The following is a 20452-nucleotide window of genomic DNA, read 5'->3' as shown; positions in this document are numbered from 1 at the left end:
TAGAAATCAAAAGTATGCTTGAGCGTGGGTACAGTTATGTTGTTTTGGTGGAAGTTAAAATAGCCCTGTCGACTCTAACCATGCAGGAAATTTGGTCTTCCTGTGATTCAGATTTTTACAGGGTGAATTCAACATCTGCGAAAACAAATGCCGACATGGGCCCACTGAATGATTGTATTACCGCACGACTTGCTGATTTGTAAGATAATATTAAAACGATTAATCGGTCGTCTACATAACTTAAATTCAATGACAGACAAACGCTTTCTTAGAAAGATTGAGGGTATGTGAGGAAAACGTGCTCGCAGATGGTGAAGTGCCGCCCTCTTGAGGAAATATGATTTCATAGAGGCCTCAGTGGTTGTTAGAAATGATACAACAACAGAAAAATGTATTCACTTTTTTTTAATTCTATGTGCAAGCAATTCAATTGAAAGCATGCAGTGTTCTAGTAGACATACTTAATTTAGCTAATATTAAATTAACCTGATTCAGATGGATTGATTCTTGATGTATGCTTGGTCTTTTATAATGGTTCTTACACCAAGGCAGGTGATCATCCCTCCTGAAGGATGTCATCAAAACCCAGCTGGAAAACATCATTGAATAGGCAGCGCTGTGAGGATCAAAACGAACAGCTTCACGTCACTTTATGTAGATTTAGTTAACCTGCTGAGAAAGCAGAACACAAATCTATAAGACATCAAACATTCATAAGGAAGAATTTACATTCTTCAGAGTATGCAGGGGAAAGTTTGTGAGAATGAGATCTTCAGAGCAGTGGTCTAATGAAACCCTCTGCCAGTGAGAAAAGTGCTTGATTTAATGGATCTCAAACCTGCTGGGCATGCAAAGGTGATCATATTCTTGACTCTGAATTACAGCTGAGTCTAAAACATATGCAAAAGAATTCATGAGTTACATCAAATTAAATAATAATATATAGAAATGTCATTGCTCATGCCACATCTGAACAATAACCCTGTGTGCTCTAATGTATGTTAGCCATTGAGATGTTCTGTGACCTGTAGCATCTATCTTACAGAGAGAGATTTCACAGACCCCAGAAGGGATCTCCTCTGGATACCCTGTATAATATAAAATTTCTTTAAAAAATATAAATGAATTTTACAGATGTAGTTGTTCAAAGATATAACATTATAAACGATCAAACATGAATAGTTTGTGGTCATCTTTCCCTTCTGAAAAGCTCTATGATTTCTTTCATCACAGGAAGGCATATGGCATCGTGAGGGTGTCTGATTTCATCAATTGTGGTGAACTGTGTTTTGGATGAGAATTTAATGGGATAACGAGAGGAAGAGAACAGACTGTAACCTCATCTACCCATTACCCAGGAGGCAATAAACACCCCAGTCAAAAATAGCGTTCAGGGTTTTTAGCTTTGTTGCTCTCTCACCAGGGACTGGATGTAAGCAGGGTATTTCGCACTCTGCCGCTGAACTATGGTGGACCACTTCTGCTGACGGCATGAGCCTACTTGTGCTAACATATTGACTATTTAAGATACCGAAAATAAAAATAAAAGAAGTTATTTACCTTACTGTATAAAAAGTATTAAAAGCAAAAAAGAATAAAAATAAATAAAATAGAAAAACAAAAACAATAAAATAAAAAAGTAGGTTAATTCTAGAAACTGACACGCTGGAATATCATTTTACAGAACCGCGAAATATCAGAATGATTATTCTGCCATTCCATCTCCATAGAAACACCTTTTGGCGTCTGAAGCCGTAAAGGGCGTTGGCTAAACCTGAGGAATCTGAGTGGCTAGTGCGCATTTGATTGACATAGCCCGAGGCCAATAGATGACAGGTTTGATCCCCCCCCCACCCCGTAATCCACCAATGAAATCCACAGATTAAAACTGTCTGTTTCCCTATTGGTCCACGGCACTCAGCTTCCGCTTTTTTGAACGCAAACTGAACTACTGCTGATGATTGTAACAGCAGCGGTTTGTTTTCATTGCTTTGTTTTTAGATGAGTGCAGTTTGATTTTACATTTGGTATTTATGGTTTTGAAGTTAATTTGCACAATAAACACAAGCAATGACATACAAACCATTATAAGACCAATACGATCACGATGAATAAATATTTGTTGCTTGGTAGGTGCACTTGGTGAATTTTGCAGATTTAATCAAATATGGCAAGACAGGGAGTATCAAGACCAAAGGTAGTGGTTGCAAGCTATTATTTATATTATATAAGTTACTGTACTTTGTTTTGTTTGATCACTAACTTATGTTTTGCAGGTGATCTCAACAGGCAGGCTGACAGCCTCTGGACGTGGACAGATACAGAAGAAAAGGTAACAGACTGGATAACAGAAATCTTGTCCATACTGCGTGAATTTAGACACTTTTAAATAGTTGAAACAAACATTTGACATACAGAAATGGTGTCTGGTTTAGGGTTGCTGGGAGATGTGTTCCTCCACTTGAACCAGCATATTCTCTTTATTCAACAGACTCTGAAGATCAGGTAAACTAAAGCAGCCACATACTACAAGTAGTAGTGTATAAACTGAACAGAACTAAAAATCGGTATATAAATTTTTAAGCTTTTGTGACATTCTTTCACATTGAAAATTGCATCCAGGTGACGACGATACACAAGGGACTCGACCAATGTGCTGCTTTACTCAATGGGATACTTCGAGCTGAACAAGCAGGTGTTGTATTTACAAAATCCATAAATTTTCTATGTTCAGCATTTGAGTAGTGATGAGATCAATAATCTTCCCACAACAGAATCAAAGCCCAAACCACAGGGAACAAAAACCTGCACCTTCAAATCCAAACCCAAAAATGTATCAAGAAAAATGGAAACTGACAAGAAAAGGCATGGGAAGAAGACAAACACAGCTATACATGTAAACAAAAGGCCAGGTAATGTCCTTAATATACTGTACCTTTTTTTATCTTATCAAAAGAAGTTCTGCAAGAATTTATACCTGTTTTATGAAATGTGACATTTGTCAGTCTTCCTATTTCATTTCCATCCTTTGTTGTAAAATCCCTAGTACAATTTGTGTGAATGCCACAGTAGAAACAGAGCAGATTCAAAATCTTCAATACTTATCTTGCTGGATCTGTCCGCTGCTTTTGACACAGTTAACCACCACCAGATCCACCTGTCAACCCTTATGGCAAAGGGTATCTCAGGAACCGCACTCCTGTGGTTTGAGTCTTACCTTTTAGATAGGTCCTTCAAAGTATCTTGGAGAGGTGAGGTGTCCAAGTCACAACATCTAACTACTGGGGTGCCTCAGGGCTCAGTTCTTGGGCCACTTATCTTCTCTGTCTACATGGCATCACTAGGTTCTATCATTCAGAAACATGGCTTTTCATACCAGTGCTATGCTGATGACACTCAACTGGACCTCTCATTCCATCCTGATGATCCGACGGTAGCTGCTCGCATCTCAGCTTGCTGAGATGAAGATTTCTTGCTGGATGAAGGGCCATCACCTTCAACTCAACCTTGCCAAGACAGAACTGCTTGTGGTTCCATCAAACCCATCGTTTAATCACAAAATCACCATCCAGTTAGGCACATCAATCATAACTCCTTCAAAAACAGCCAGAAACCTTGGAGTTATGATTGATGATCAGCTGACTTTCTCAGACCACACTGCTAAAACTGTCCGGTCCTGCAGATTTGCTTTATTCAACATCAAGAAGATCAGGCCCTTTCTTTCGGAACATGCTTCACAACTCCTTGTTCAAGCTCTTTTTCTGTCCAGGCTGGACCATTGCAGAGCTCTCATGGTAGGTCTTCCAGCCAGTTCTATCAAACCTTTAAAATTAAACCAGAACGCGGCAGCAAGATTAATTTTTAATGAGCCAAAAAGAATGCACGTCACACCTCTGGCTACAATAGCTGCTTGCATAAAATTCAAGGCATTGATGTTTGCCTACAAAACCATCACTGGCTCTGCACCCCTTTACCTAAATTCTGTACTTCAGACTTATGTGCCCTCTAGAAGCTTGCATTCTGCAAGTGAACATCGCTTTATTGTGCCATCCCAAAGAAACACAAAATCACTTTGACTGACGTTTAAATTAAATGTTCCCTCCTGGAGGAATGACCTGTCCATCTCAATTAGAGCAGCTGAGTCCTTAGCCATCTTCAAGGATCGGCTAAAAACACATCTCTTGCATCTTTATTTGACCCTCTAACACTAGCACTCTATTTTAATTCTATTCTTAAAAAAACACTTGTCCCCTTTAGTCTTGCACTCTATTCATTTGCTGCTTGTTTTCTTAAAAAAAAAGGCCTCTAACGCTGGCTTGCTCTATTCTTTTTCTATTCTATCTGTTTTCTTTCGATTTATTATATCATTTAAAAAACCTTGCTACATGTACTACTTTAAGCTAACTGAGACTTTTGTTGATTTTGATTGCTTACATTGTCCTCATTTGTAAGTCGCATGGATAAAAGCGTCTGCTAAATGACTAAATGTAATGTAATGTAGAAACAGGTGATTATTGTTAAAGTCATTTTCAGAAGCACAGATACTTCAAGATCACAACATGCTCTTCTTCTTTAACTGTAGCTCCTCCAGTGCAGAAGACGATTCCATCTGCCAGTTGTCACCTGAGTTCAGCTGGGCGTCGTGATCAAAACCCAGGGATCAGACGGGCACAAGTGTCACAGGAACATCCTTCAGGACTGACCCCTGTAACACAAGCAGAACATGAACAGCAAAACTCACTTCCACTGGCTTACTTTCAGCCTGCTGCAAGCTGTAATATTCCATCTTCGGGTAACAGACAGACTCACTAACACACAGTATAATGACTCTAATGTAGTAAATAGAATTAGTAAATGAAAATGTAATTTGTGTACTCACTCTGTTTGCAGGTCAGGTTTACAAATCCACTGTATTTAACTGTCGGCTGACTACATCCACACCTGCACTGAGCCCTCAGAGACCTGGATCAGCTCACAGTGAACCTGTATGTTTACTGCACTATAATCCACAAACAATGAGAGCTGTTGATCCATTAAAAATGTATAAAAATAATGTATGTGACCCTGGTCCACAAAACCAGTCTTAAGTCGCTGGGGTATATTTGTAGCAATAGCCAAAAATACATTGTATGGGTCAAATTTATTGATTTTTATTTTATGCCAAAAATCATTAGGATATTAAGTAAAGATCATGTTGCATGAAAATATTTAGTAAATTATAAAAAAAAACATAATTTTGGATAAGTAATATGCATTGCTAAGAACTTAATTTGGACAACTTTAAAGGCGATTTTCTCAATATTTAAATTTTTTTGCACCCTCAGATTCCAGATTTTCACATTTTTCTCGGCTAAATATTGTCCTATCCTAACAAACCATACATCAATGGAAAGCTTATTTGTTCAGCTTTCAGATGATGTAAACATCTCAATTTCAAAAATATACTCTTATGACTGGTTTTGTGGTCCATGGTCACACACACGTGAAGTATAGGGAAAAAAATTGTAGTTGTTTAAATAAATGTACAAGTGTGCAGATATGCTATTTACAAAGTGTGCAGTGTACAAATGTACAAAAGTGTACACACATTGGATTCTGTGTATAAATATGTCAGTTGTGATGGACGGTGTATAATTATGAAAGTTTAATTGTTCAGGCTGAATATAGCCTTCGGGAAAAAACTATACAAATAACTCTTAAATAATTAAAGATTAAAATAATTTAAGATAAAAAAAATGAAACAATATGCTAATTTGGTGCTCAAGAAACATTTTGAATTATCAGTGTTGAAAACAGTTGACAACCGTGAAACAGCCGTGATACATTTCAAGAATTAAATTCTTTGATGATTAGAAAGTTCAAAAGAGAAGTGTTTAATTATAATAGTAATATCTTGTAATAATGTGAAAGTCTTTACTTTCATGTTTTATTAATTGAATGCATACTTGCTGGATAAAAGTATTAATCTTAAAGCATTAAACTTGAGCTCAAACTTTTGAATTGTCCTGGTAACTTTCTTGGTTCAGATTATTCCTCATTATTGAATACACATGTTGTATGTGTAAAATGTTTAATTTAACTAATAGTACTTAATTAGCACTTTCATTGATGGTTCTAATAATATAGCTGCTTCATCACCAGGTGGGATCTGTAGAGCCAAGTACCCCTTTGGCATCATCCACTGGGTCCTCAACCTGTCCCTCATCTGCAGTGCTAACTACACAGGTGCCCAACCAGCCCCAGGTCAGCCAGCCTCAACCTGATCCAAACGGACCAGTACTAATTATTTGCAATGACCAGGAGCAGGAGATCTGTTCTAAAGAAAGTGGTACTAATGCAGAGGATGACATAAAAGATGGGATGGACACTACACCTGTCAGAGACATCAGCTGTGAGACCAGCAATGAGAAATTAACAGTTCTCAATCACAATGCCAAACCCACCAGTCCAGAGAAAACCACACAGAAAGTGATGACTGTTAAATATCTGCTGGGAGAGCTGAAGACTTTAGTTGCTAATCAGGGTGAGAATATTTGATTACATTTCTTTTCCTTCCTTTGACTTTCCATCCATCTTTAATACTTTCATATTATATTAGATTCAGCAAATCTATATTTAAAAAAAAAGACATTTCTGTTATTTACTGTATATACACTTTTGTTGTTCCAAACCTGTATGATGTAATTTCTTCTGTGGAACAAAAAATACATCATACATGACAAAAACAATGAGACATTTGTCAACATATCTTTTAAAATTTCTCTTGTTCTCTGTGTGTTGTTGTTGTCAGGCTCTTGTTACAGGGATTTCTTTCTTTCTTCCCTCTGTCCTGATCTCTAGATCTGATTAATGAAAGCTGATACAATGGTTATCTAATTCACTTTCTGTAACATAATAAAATATTGGACCGTCAGAGTATCAGATCACCCAAGGATTGAGTTGCTGGTTTTGCAGATTCTAGAAACTTGGCCGATAAGCAGAGTGTGTGTTAGTTTCACATGGTATTATCGTTCACTCTTCTGTGCAGACAGTGATGCTGTGCGGCTGATCTCTGAGGTGGAGCAGAGCATCTCTCTGCTTCCTGTCATGGTGGGCAGCACCAACATCCAAGCTGAGATCGCACTCGCCCTGCAGCCACTCAGGAGTGAGAATGTACAGCTGCGAAGGTCAGTGACTTGCTACTTACAACTACAGCAAAATACAATATAATAGAAAATAAAACTGCAGTTAAATTGATTACATTGTACATGCCAATTAATTAATCTAAACTAAAAACTAATCAGATTTATCAGTATGTGTTGAGAAAAGCCTCCAAATCAAGTTCATTCAGAGTCTGTACTGTGGCAAAAAAGCATTGAATAGCATACAAAAAGTGACCTTAGAAGTCAATATATTGCATGGCATTGGACATAAGCTTCATTATGCAGATTAATTATGTTAAATTTTCATCCTGTTATTTTTATCTTAATAAATCACACTTCAATTGACAAATCTAATTTGTATTAATTTGCATGACACCCAGGCGTTTGCGAATACTCAATCAGCAGTTATCAGAGAGAGAGAGAGCAGAACGGCGGAACAGGCCGGAGGCCTGCGACATGGAGGGTGAGTGGCTTCATGCTGTCTATTAAGGGCTTGATTTAGAAATGAATAAACCAATGAAAGAGTAAATGTACAAATATGTATATGTTCTTAGAATTTAGCCTTGTAGTTTCTAACCAAGTGGATGTATGAAAACATCCTTTGAGTTTTTTGGCATGGTTTACAGTGGTTGTGTTGCAGTCTCTGAACCTCACGCTACAAACTCAGTTAAATGAGAGCCGTAGAGAGCTCGATGATCTGCAGCAGGAGAACATGAGACTACAGAAAGCCATGGAGGACAAAGACGGTGACCTGAAGCACCACAAAGACGTGTGTGAGTTAGAGAACAGCCGGATAAGACTGGGTAAGGGTATTCTTTTAGACTGTTGTTATTTTAGTCAGTATTTGTAATACTATATTGGTTTTATTTATTATTTTCTTAAATTATAGTATAGTAAGTATGTTAACTGTCTAGCATTTTTATATTATCCTATTCTTTCTTAAAAACAAAACAAACTTAGAATTGATTTTTATTATCACTATATTGATGTTATATAAACAGGTATGACTGCATTATAACATTTGTTGCACATTCCAAGATATTTTCATTTCACTAATATTAAAAAACATGACTGCTGTTAAATTTACCCTTCATATTTGAAGCCTTTTTCTTTATGCTTTGAGTAATTGTCATGTAACTTACCCATGCAGAGGTGAGTGCGGCATTAGCTGAAATGCAGAGTTGCCAGAGTAAACTTGGAAAGTATGAGACTGAGAAGCTGGAACTGACTTTGAGCCTTCAGCAGAGGGAGGCAGAGATCAGCAGACTGCAGGAAGTCATCAGGTAGGTATGTTCTCATGGAGTCATGGAGAGCAGTGAAAAAAATCATTCTTCATGCAAATAAACATATAATTGTTTATAGTTAAGACGATCAACTTTTACAAGGGAGGAGAAAGTGCTTCTGTTTTGTTGTTGAAAGGATGTGCATCCAGTCAAACTCTATTTTGACGAACATTCATCTGTCACTTGATATATAAAAAAAAGACAAAGTAGATATGTTAATATGGACAGGTTGCATGACAAGCCATCCTTTTTTGTGTGTTCTGTAGAATAAGCAATTTTGATACTGTACTTTGTGCCACTTGATGTAATTTAAATTCTGGCTTGAGTGCCACTCATCTAAACTACAATGAAATTACACTTTCAAATGTAATCTAGAGAATGTAGTATATAACAGAATATATTTTTTCAATCACACAGAAATCTGCAGATAAGTCAAACAAAAGACACCAGGAAATATTCTCATCAGTTGGATTTATGTCAGCCAAACTCTCAGCTTACCAAGAGTGTTCTGGAATTGCATGAAAATGCACAGAGGGAGACTGCTGTCTCAGATAAACTTTCAAACTCTGTGAAGACCTACCTTCAGACCCTGGAGGGTATCGAACAGACCTCTCCTCTTCACCGAATTTACTGTAGGTCCCAGACATTACAACCAACCTCTCCTGGTCGGACTGATGATGGAAAAGAGAACTTTATGCCAGTCTGCTCTCCATATATACGCAAACCAACCCATGAAACCATAGCTGAGAATGTGTCTCAGTTAGAAGAGCAGAAACGAACAACGTTTGCCCCTTTAAGAGAGACTCCAGTGGTGCAGCTTGCCTCAGGGGTTGCTCACAGTAAACCACTCACTCAGTGTAATGAGCTGATGACATCCAAGAATCAAAGGGAAGATGTGGATGCTCATGTAGGCCTGAAATATATGGGCCATGCTTTTGAAAAGCTGGATGTTCAGGATGTGAAGAATGATGGCCGAGATTACGATTCAGATCATCATGGCATGGCCTTACATTTAAATCAGAAAAATAAAGGCCTGAACAATCAGCTAGTGGAATCCCAACATGCCCGTCAATGCCTAAGGATGGGTGTTCAGACAGCATCCACTGGACACCCTTCAGTGACGGAGAACACCTTTTCCTCGTGTGATATTAAATCTTTAGCCTCTGATTGGAGCATAAACTCCTGGTCCACGTTTAACACACAGGATGAGCAGAATTTAAGGGAAGGTCTTACAGCACTAGATGCCAGCATAGAAAGTCTGCAGAAGACCCTGAGAGTTGATCTAAAGAAATAATTCAGTATGACAATGTTTGTATTGTGTTTTGATTATATGTAATTAGTAGATGTTTTTAAATGTCTCTTTATTTTTTTATTAAATTATTATGTGAAATATCAGAAATATCACATTTCTAAGTGATGTTTTTTCGTCTTGAATAATAGAGAATCAACAGAAATGTTCCATATTAGATCCATACAGGGACAGTTTGTCCTGTATTTTAACATTATACATTCACAAAGCTGATATTAAACTCTTCATTTATTGTGTTTGAATCATTTTGCATATGATTGTGAGTGCTCAGCTTTCTTTGTTCTTCCAAGCATTGTTTTCATTTTCTTGATTTAATTATAAGAGACTCCTGAACTTCTAGAAATCTATTGAAAGGTTTATTAAATTCATTAAATCCTCCAAGGCCATGTTAGGAAATTCAGTAACTGAAACTCACATGATGCTAGGTGCCAAGAGACAGTAAGAAAATAATTAATAGTAAACTAGTTAAGATCTGTCTTCGTTAAGACTCATCTCATTGTGCTTTTGAACATAAGGTAGCATAGAGCTTGATTTATGTCAGCATTATTTTGGCGAATTATTTTTTTACATTTATTTTCTGTACCATAATCAGCTCTAACAAAAACAGATATAAGATTAGGATGATTTTCAATGGGAATGCTAGGATCAGGATGGCATAGATGGAGAGTTCTAGGTTTGGTGTGACAGAAACAGTTTGGTCAGGAACTGTACACTTGAGGGAGTGCTCAGTTGAGGATAGTGTTATAACTGAGCACTAGAACTAGGAAGCACTGGCTTTAGGAACCGGCTCTGGCTCGGATGTGGCAGGAACATGTTTTACAGCAACCTCTGGGGTGGCCATCACAGTAACCTCTGGGGCCAGGACGGTCATGGCAGGGAGCACACCTAAAGAGTGCTCTTATAGGGTAGACTCATGAAATGAAGAGATCTGCTTGGAATCACAGTAGGAACCATTAGAGCAGCTAAGAATCCTTGCAACTGGGGTGGCTTTGAAAGGGAGCTTGGAATGACTGACAGGGAGTTCTGAGAGGGGGAGTTCATACAGTAGGAATCAGTAGGACTGGGGTGACTAAAACAGTGAGCTCTAGGCTGAGTAAAGTCGGTTGACAGTGGCAGGAACATTGTCAGCCTTGCAAGATGCTAAGGTGTTAAGTGATGGTGTTGACTTGCGTCAGCCTGCGAGATGCTAAGCCAACTGAGAAGCTCTAGAAGTGGTGCACCAGTTCTGTCTGGTATCACATCAGGAACCTCTGAAACATTATTTAAACACCCCTAGACTAGTAATATTGCCATATGCAAATATTGCTGGCTTAAGTCACTTGTCTGGAGGGTCTCCACACACAGTTGCAGGTTTTCCAATGGTATTTGCCACTTAAGGGGGCAATACAGTTCTGTGCCTGAAGAAAAGAGATTTTTTTTGATTGGTTACAAGAAGAATGCATATTGAGATATGGTGTAACTGGTTACTAGAATTTGTTGCAAACTACAGGTTTAAGACACAATATATACCCCAGAATGTCTTATAGGCAGAATTTTTAGAAGGTCGCTGTACCGGAAGTCAATTAGTTGGACAGTAATGGAGTGCTGGGACCAGGACAGCCTAGATAGAGAGCCGGTACTGATAAAGTACTCTGGCTCAGCCATGTCAAGAACACTTTTTACAGCTTTCTCAAACTAATGTATATTTATGTAGAAAACAGTAAATCACAATATTAAAATGACTTTAGCTGGGTCTTGTTCTCATAATTATTACAACTGTAGTTTTAATTTATAAATAGTAATTGAATGTCTATTATTTAGAATATGTGTACTTATTTTAACCTAAAATACTGATGCTAACAAATAACATGAACATTTTTTGACAAAGTACATAAAGTGCTTTACTGTTGGAGGCTTGAGCTGGAGGAGGATGAACCTGCTGATCCTCAGTGGAGAGGACATTAGGGCTGTTGGTGCAGGGCTCCTGAAGACCCTGCTTCTCTACGGGACAGGTCTTCTGCTGTAGAGTCCCCTGATCTTAAGAGGAGCACATTAACCAAAAACTTGAAATAAAATAATAAGTAATTATTGAATGTTCATGGCGGTTCTTCAGTGTTTTTTGAAAATGTTAGACGTTGATGTTAAAATCATCCTAGGGGACAGAAACATTCTAAAATTATGTTTTTAAAAGTGTCACTCACGGCTATGATGTTTAGTTGAAACCTAATTTAAAAAAACTGCTGTTATTCTTGTTTTAGGGCAATATAGTTTGTACAATATTTACATACAAAACCCGATTCCAAAAAAGTTGGGACACTGTACAAATTGTGAATAAAAACAATGCGATGATGTGGAAGTTTCAAATTCCAATATTTTATTCAGAATACAACATAGATGACATATCAAACGTTTAAACTGAGAAAATTTATCATTTTAAGGAAAAAATAAGTTGATTTTAAATTTCATGGCATCAACACATCTCAAAAAAGTTGGGACAAGGCCATGTTTACCACTGTGTGGCATCCCCTCTTCTTTTTATAACAGTCTGCAAACGTCTGGGGACTGAGGAGACAAGTTGCTCAAGTTTAGGAATAGGAATGTTGTCCCATTCTTGTCTATACAGGCTTCTAGTTGCTCAACTGTCTTAGGTCTTCTTTGTCGCATCTTCTTCCTCTTTATGATGCGCCAAATGTTTTCTATGGGTGAAAGATCTGGACTGCAGGCTGGCCATTTAACTAAACTCATCCAGACTCATCAGTTGGAGGCGCTGTTGTCGCGGAAATAACGACATTGTTGGCAACTTGGCATTGTGTTAAGAGATTTAAGAGGATATTTAATTAAAAAAAAAAAAAATTGTATTCCAAACAAACACATTCAAAATATTCTTCACACTAGTTGTGCTTTTACCCTTTTAGCATAAATGCACAACAGACAGTCAGAAATATGAAAATGATATATGAATTTGTCTTTTATTTTAACAATAATACCGATTATTGTTATAATACAACATAATGTGTTAAAAAATTATATATTAAAAAAAAAAAAAAAATTCTCAACACGATGTACGGGTCGCAGTGTGATGACGTAAGGTTTCCGTAGAAACCGAACTGGCTCTTGTCTGTTGCCGTCTGTTTTGTCGCTTTTCCTTGACCAGAACAATCATGGAAGTTACATCTTTACCCAAAATATGAGAAGTAATAAACTACGTAATCTCTAAAAATTCGACATGGGTTTTTATATGTGAAATCTAACACGTTTTTCCGAGTTGGTGAGCGCAATGGGTCCATCAGGAGATAAAATTAGCCCAGAACTGAAGGATCTGGTCGCAGACACTCGAGAAAAACCTGAAAACAAGGTTAACGACGTGCTTTCAAAATTAAAAGGTAAAGATTATGAAAGTCCTCTCTTTTCCCACATTTATCACTGTAGAATTTCGTTTATTTAAAGCTGTCTTTTTTTTTTTTTTGTTTTTTTTCAGTTCACCCAAATAATCATGCGGTGTGACAAATGCATTATAAGATATACAAAATATAACCTCTAAGATCATATAAGCTCATAAAACTAAATGTACATTAATTTTACAATAATTATAAAGTGCTATTTGTAACCGTTTTAGATAAAATATATGTTACATGTCAGCTGTCCTAAAACACAAGCATGTATCTCCTACACGAATGAACTCAAACAGCTTTCATGAACAGATCTTGTAGGCAGGAAGTCTTTAGGAGATCAGAGGGATCTGGAGGCATGCAAACAGAGTCTTTACTCTCATGGTGTGCTGCAGTACTGCTCCTCTTCCCTGAGATTCAGTCCAGCCAAGATCCACGGAGGCTATGCGGTTCTGACACAGATGGCAGACCTCCTCAGGTATTCAAATATAAATACACACCGAGTGCTGTTGTAATTTCAGTGTCAGAGTTTTAAAAGCATGTTTCTGTCCAACTAGCACATGCTGTGTGGGGTCTGGGTGCTTTCAGAGACATGGATGTGTTTAGTCACGATTTTCTGCCTTCTGTGGTGGAAAGCCTTCTTTTTCTTGCAGACCGTCTAATGAACAGAGCTTTGCGGGTAAGATATTACAGTCTCCTGAATCACATCAAGTAACATCAAGTAGCAAAGGTTTGGGTTATTTATTTTAAAGTCAGCTAGTTATTAATGCAAAATAAACCCTTTCAGAGTGATACAAATCTTAAACACCTGTCATTATTTCTATATAGTTCTCTCATATCTGACTTTTGATAATAATTGCTATATTTTGATTACAAGAGTCAGCATACCCAGCTAACAGGGAACGTTCTCAGAACTTTGGCAAATGTTATGTTCTTCCAGTAACTGTAATAGAATGTTCGTTCAAAGTTATCAAGTCTTGATTAATGTTGTTTACATTATACATCATTCATGGAACCTTGAGTGTATGTCTAATATTAAAACATACTATTTGTTTCAGAAGAAACTTTAACAAAATGATGTTTAAAAATAATAAACATTCCTTTCATGTTTTCACTAACATTCAAAAAAAAAAAAAAAAGGATGTTTTGAACTTTGAGCACATTCATAAATAATGGGAATGTTAGCAAAAAGTTAATTTTGAAAAAAACATAATTTTATTAGCTAGAAAGTAATAACCAACCAGATCTTTTCATTTCTCTTTTTAACAGGACAAGGCACATAATGAGATCATTCGTTTTTTTAGAAAAGTCTTTGATTCGATTGGCTGGCTCCTCAGGGCTCATACACATCTCATTCATCGTGGTAAACAACTTCCTCTATAAATTTAGCAAATTAACCATCACAAGATGTGTTTAGAGATGGATTTTTAGCTTGAACTGAAATGAAACTGATGTTTTTAGCATTCTCTTCTCAGTCCTGAGATCTAAACATTATGAGAACATCCAAATCTGTGAAGATGACGACGTCTCCATTGTTACTGTCACCATGTGGAACAGTATCTTCAGGGCAAACGGGTACAACAGAAAGCCACCTAGTCCATAATACAGTCTTTATCCATGTAACTGCTTTACATCCAAATACTCAAATACCTCTATCTCTCCCTGTGTTTCTGCAGAGCTGTTGTAGCTGAAATGGGAAACAGGGCTCTGACTGAAATCATGGATGATATTGTGTATAAAATGTCCAGTTGCTCGAATCCTGTGATTGGCAGAGCAGCTGTAAAGACCCTTGTTCTGATTATGGACCACAGCAGCTCAACCCATCAGCTCATTCACAGGCGATACAGAGGTAGAGTCGCACTCTTTAGATCTCAGAGCATCTTCAGGTTTTATTTGCTGAGTGTTTAGACCAGTCTTCCAATGTTTGGTCCTTCAGGTTTGGCTGATTTGGCTGTGAAAGACTGGCGTGGTAAAGGCTTTGACTCTGTACTGGATCAGCTTATTGATCACTTGCGGTCAGACGTCCCATGGAGAGACACTAAGGTCAGTGGCCACCAGCTCAAAGTGTCTGCTAAATGCCTTGATGTAGACATATTTTACATTTGGTAGCATTTTATTTTTTCCCTGTAAGTCCACTTATGATGATAGTTAAAGTAATAGTTCTCCCAAAACTGAAAATCTGCTTAAAATGTACTCATCTTCAGGCCATCCAAGATGTAGAGGAGTTTGTTTCTTCATCAGAACAGATATGAAGAAATCCAAAATAGCATTACATCACTTGTTCATCAGTGGATCCTCTGCAGTGAATGGGTGCCGTCAGAATGAGAGTCCAAACAGCTGATTAAAAACATTACAATAATCCACAAGTAATCCACACGTCAAAAAAAATGAACGTCTTGTGAAGCAAAAATCTGTGTGCTTGTTAAAAACAAATCCATCATTAAGGCTTTAAAAACTTTATCCATAATAACCCATCCTCCAATGAAAGTCTCCTGTTGTCCTCTTACATCAAAGTCCGACATATTAGTGTAGAACTTTATTTAACAATTATCTTAATTGATTAGTTTGTTTATTACAAACATGCAGCTATTGACTTCACAAGATTATCATGTTTGTACTCTCATTCTGACGGCACCCATTCACTGCACAGGATCCATTTGAGACCAAGTGATGTAATAAGTATTACATTTCTCCAAATCTGTTTCAATAAAGAAACAAACTCCTCTACATCTTGGAAGGCCTGAGCAAGAGTACATTTTCTGCAAATGTTCATTTTTGGATGAACCATTTCTTTAAGGTTTCTTTCATTAAAAACTCATCATATATGGTCTTTTCCCAGTATCTTTCTGATCACTTAGAGTTATACTTGCTGTTTTCTTGTATTTGTATTCTTTGTTATGTATTTCTTTACCCCACATACTGTATATAAATGAAGAGTCATCTGAGGAGTATGTGCGAGCAGCTTGTATTGTCCAGGCAGCCTGGAGAGCCCATCAGACCCGAAAAAGACTTAAGAAACTCCCCAGAGCGGCCAGCGCAATACAGCGCAGCTTCAGGTAAGGAAACTATTTAGTCAGTCCCTCTGTGAAATTAAGAAATTTACCATTTGACACTATATTATGGTAAATGAGATTTATCTTTTTGCAATAGGGATAAGCGCAGGCGACAACAGGAACACACCGAGAGGCAACGCGCAGAAGAAGAATTACGTCATCAAGTGTGTCTGCGAAGACAGAGAGCCATGAGACAGTTCCGCCAACACCAGCTTCATCTGATGGAGATACTACCAGCTGGTAACAAACACAAAACCAAACAGAGTGTGGGAACCTTGTTGTGTGTATGCATCAGGGTTATTTTCATTAACCAAAAACTAAAATTAAAACTGTTGAAATGTTTTTGTTAATTGAAAAAAGCTGAAATAAAATAAAATAGAAATATTAAATGAAACACTTAAAATAAACAAAAATTAGAAACTGCATTAGCAACTAGCTGAAATAATTTTAAGGTGAAAAAACTAAAATTTAAATGTATTTTTTAATGGAATAAAAACTAGTATTTCAGAAAAAAAAAATACTAAAAGCACATAAAATGAAGACTTAAAATATTGGCGAGCAAGCATGTCAACAAATGAAAGACCATTTTGTGAGGTCTTTAACTGTTGTCTTCCTCTCTCAGCCCAGATAGAGAGATACCTGGGGGAGCTGGAGAACAAGGCAGCCGTGCTGATTCAGAGAGTATGGAGAGGACACAGAGAGAGACGCAGCTTCCAGCAGCACAGATACATTCTCAGACAGCACAGAGCTGCTGTCACTCTACAGAGAGCCGTGAGTGTACAGCTAATGTGACTAAAGGAAGCTCGGACTCTGTCACTGTTATTTTCATATCGTTGAGTTCCTGTTATAGTTTTTCCATTTTCATTAAAAAAAAAAAGTTTTGTTTTATTATTTTATTTTATTAATCTTATTAAGTAAGGGATAATGTAAATCCAGTCAGTTGTTATCGCAGAATAAAGCTCAACGGAGTTACCCGGATGAGCCTGTGTTATTAGTTTTTACCAGTTATTATCAGGAAATAAAATACCTCGGAATGTGGTGACTGACCAATCGGAAACGAGTATTCCACAGAGTAGTGTAATAATACATATTTTTTAAATTTGTCTTTGTAGTTTTTATTTTTAGTTCAGTTTTAGCAAAAATTAGAAATGTTACCTTGGCAACTAGCTAAAATAAAATAAGCTTATATATTAATGTATTGTATATTTTATTCTAGTTCAGATATAAGTTTATTTCAAGTAGTATAAATGTTTTTTATGGTTTCAGTTTGTTCACCTTAATAACCGTGGACTTTGTACATATATGAAAACAATAAATGAACATTGTACACTTGTCATTTTAATACATCAAAGAGGTTGAATTGTTATTCTCTGATAATCGTGATCATTTATGTGCTCATGTTCTTATTTGTCAGATTCTGCAGTTTTTAAAACGTCGTAGAGCACAAAGAAGTATTCTCACGCCGTTAAAAGGACCCAAAGGACTGACTGACAGCAGAAGAACGGAGCTCAGGCAACACATACAGGAGCACATCTCTCTACATCCTGTGAGTCACCTTGAAGAAATAGAATTTTGTGTTTGAGTTAAAGCATCAATTAAGCCATATCCAAATATAGGCAAATTCTCATTTATGAAATGTTTTTTTCTGTTGTGCAGTCATCAGTGAAGTCAGCAGAGGGGAGTGTGGAGCTCCATCAGAGAGCACAGAGTCTCCTGCACCAGCACCTGATCCACAGAGTGTCTGATCGAGCACGGGAGCAGCACAATCAGGCTCTACTTGTGCAGATCAACACAGACGTGGAGCTTTTACTAAGTACATACCTAAATCTATATCTGATCTACTGATGTGAAGTATGATTTCAGGAATTCTGCAAAGCGTAAGGCCCGAAACATATCCAAATACTGTATGTGAGCGCAAAAGCTTCTACTGTAGATATGCAAGCCTGATTTCAGATGTGGCTACATGTGCAAATTTGCATAGATTATGCATCTGGTGCAATACCTCTATATTACAAGTGTCACACATTTTTAAATCTCACGTTTCTGACTTTATTTCTCACATGCAATTCTGTCTTTATAACTTGCATTTGCAAGTTTATATCTTGCAGTTCTGAGAAAAAAAGTCAGAATTGTGAGAGAAAAATTCACGATTTTCCTTGTTTTATTCAGTGGCGGAAACGGGCTTCCATAGAAAATAAAACCAAACCATATTATTAAGCAAAAAACAACCAATAAAAATGAAACGACGGTGGATCGACAAGAAGATGCTTATGCATTAAAAAATTCAAAACAATTAAGACACCAAGACATATTTATGTTATTAAATTAATCTAATGATTTGTAATTGTTTAAAATAATGTGGTAATTGATACTTTGAGTCATCGCTTTTCTTAAAAATGGTTTAAAGTATAAAATGTTAAGTTTATCATTTTATTAAACGTTGTTTTTGTGAAAACCTCAGTCTGAACTGTAAATCATGCATTTTATTATCATTTCACTGGTTTTATTTTAATATGTTACCATAGACATTGCCCCACCCTGCACCAATCTAAAATCACTCATTTGTTTGTTTATTTTAGATGCGCCGTCGCTGAAGGATGCCAGAGCGGAGGATGTGAATCTGTTCCTGAGCCGCTCCTGCCCTGTGGCCACACGCGCCCGTCAATCCCACAATGCCTTGATGCAGAGCATGCGTCTCCCGTGGTGGAGGATGCTTGGAGAGGAGTCCTCCAGCCCAGAGGAGCCTCCCAGGAAAGACTATGACATGGACATTGAGTCACTGTATCTAGGCGGCAACTAACAGATGATGAAACCCAGACTTTATTTGCAATATATTGTTCATATCAATATGAAAGAACGGTACATTTGAACAGATTTTATGGCAAGTTAAGGCTTCCAAAGTGATTTCAGAGCAATATGATTACAAATAACAGAACAAATACAGTGAAGCTTGAGTCCTTTAGCTACATTAATACGAAAACATTCTTTAATGTCCAGAGACAGAAACAGAATGTTTGATATTTTAAAAGTGTCTCATTAAAGGAACAGTTCACCCAAAAAAGTCAAAATTCCGTTACTTACTCTACATCATGTTATACGAAGTTCTGTATGACTTGCTTTTTTTCTGCAAAAAACAAAAGAAGATTTTTTTGAAAGACTTTTGGTACACCATTGGATGAAAAAAAAAAGACTTTTCCATAAAATTTAGAATGACTTGAGGGTAAGTACATTAAATTTTTTTGGGTGAACTGTCCTTTAAAAAACAGCAAAACAATACAAGTCTTGTACATAAGTTCTTGTCTTTTTTTATTTATTATTAAACATGTCAGGTACATAGTGCACTAGCAGTCAGGTTCAAGACTATTGTAGTCACCTTTTTCACATCATATAAAGTGCTAGTTATTTTTATTTATTTAGTTATTTCTTAGGTCTTTGGGGTCGTATATCAGCTGTGGTGGAATTTGGTTGTTTTTTAATCCAGGTACTCTAATTAATGTTTTATATTTTCAACATTTTTAAAGGCTTAAAATACAATATGTCATCGCAGACCAAAAATAAGTACTAATATGAAAATATAAGAGAAATGGAAAACGAAAATATAAGAGAACAATGGATTAAGAAAATAAAATTCAGAACATTTTCTTGGTCCCTTCTGAAGCTGTCTAGACACTGTATATGTCTGTTTAGGTGTGTGTATGTGTGTGTGTGTGTGTGTGAGAGAGTGTGCTGCATGCCCATAGTGGCCAAAACATGCCAAGGGCCCATTCACAGGACAGCCGTCATTATTTTTTACACTCATGTGAAAACAACAGAGTGGTCCACTCCACCGGCACGATTAAAATAACATTTTCAAGAGCGGAAACATATGATGGGGGAATAATTGTCTTCTCTTTATGCAGCATTTTAAAACTGCGGGTAAGTGAGGCCTGCTTTTGGAGGAAGCAGAACGGTGTGTGTAGTTGTGTGAATGCAACTGTAATGTGTTTGTGTTTCTGCCTGTGAAAGTGTGAATGCAATGAATGTGTGTGTGTGAGAGAGAGAGAGTGAGAAAAAGAGATTGTGAATGAATGTGTTTTGCTGTTGTGGAGGGAAAAAGTCCAGGTAAGAGCGAAATCACTGTGCCTGCCAAAACACTGCTGTTTTCCACAGGCCAAAGTGGTTTAATTGATTAACTAACCATTTATGCCTGGGCCTAATTGTAGAGTTTTACCACAGTTGTAGTTGTGTTAAGCTTTCTCTCCGAGTCACTCCAGTCAGATGTTCTGTGTTCAGATAACAGCTTTGAACTTATTACCAG

At 37.1% G+C, this 20452-nt stretch overlaps 2 protein-coding genes across 4 annotated transcripts; both read left to right on the top strand.

Moving 5' to 3' along the window:
• Positions 1-1920: 1920 nt before the first annotated feature.
• LOC109092176 (coiled-coil domain-containing protein 14-like) lies at positions 1921-9926 on the top strand. 3 transcript variants are annotated; one of them, XM_042754960.1, is made up of 13 exons: positions 1921-2197; positions 2277-2332; positions 2492-2505; positions 2623-2695; positions 2775-2912; positions 4583-4792; positions 4891-4985; positions 6127-6523; positions 7028-7166; positions 7523-7605; positions 7769-7945; positions 8293-8425; positions 8843-9926. In XM_042754960.1, the coding sequence occupies exons 5-13, from the start codon at positions 2846-2848 to the stop codon at positions 9717-9719; spliced, it is 2178 nt and encodes a 725-aa protein (XP_042610894.1). In that variant the 5' UTR covers positions 1921-2197; positions 2277-2332; positions 2492-2505; positions 2623-2695; positions 2775-2845; the 3' UTR covers positions 9720-9926. The 3 variants fall into 3 exon arrangements, with proteins under 3 accessions (XP_042610894.1, XP_042610892.1, XP_042610893.1); XM_042754958.1 differs by having other exon boundaries at positions 2436-2505; positions 8843-9921; XM_042754959.1 differs by having other exon boundaries at positions 1923-2197; positions 2436-2505; positions 6142-6523; positions 8843-9913.
• A 2938-nt stretch (positions 9927-12864) lies between these two features.
• Positions 12865-19796, top strand: LOC122134509 (IQ calmodulin-binding motif-containing protein 1-like). Its single transcript, XM_042754957.1, is given in 14 exon segments — positions 12865-13096; positions 13415-13580; positions 13660-13672; positions 13674-13781; positions 14372-14465; positions 14578-14677; positions 14779-14951; positions 15039-15145; positions 16037-16158; positions 16253-16395; positions 16778-16926; positions 17570-17701; positions 17812-17968; positions 18735-19796. Coding segments are annotated over 14 exon segments (1791 nt in total). The 5' UTR covers positions 12865-12990; the 3' UTR covers positions 18956-19796.
• The last annotated feature ends 656 nt before the right edge of the window (positions 19797-20452 follow it).

The sequence above is a fragment of the Cyprinus carpio genome, unplaced genomic scaffold, assembly GCF_018340385.1.
Source record: "Cyprinus carpio isolate SPL01 unplaced genomic scaffold, ASM1834038v1 S000006624, whole genome shotgun sequence".
Taxonomy (NCBI): domain Eukaryota; kingdom Metazoa; phylum Chordata; class Actinopteri; order Cypriniformes; family Cyprinidae; genus Cyprinus; species Cyprinus carpio.
The sequence above is the reverse complement of the archived record's forward strand: the minus strand, read 5'-3'. Positions and strand labels throughout refer to the sequence as shown.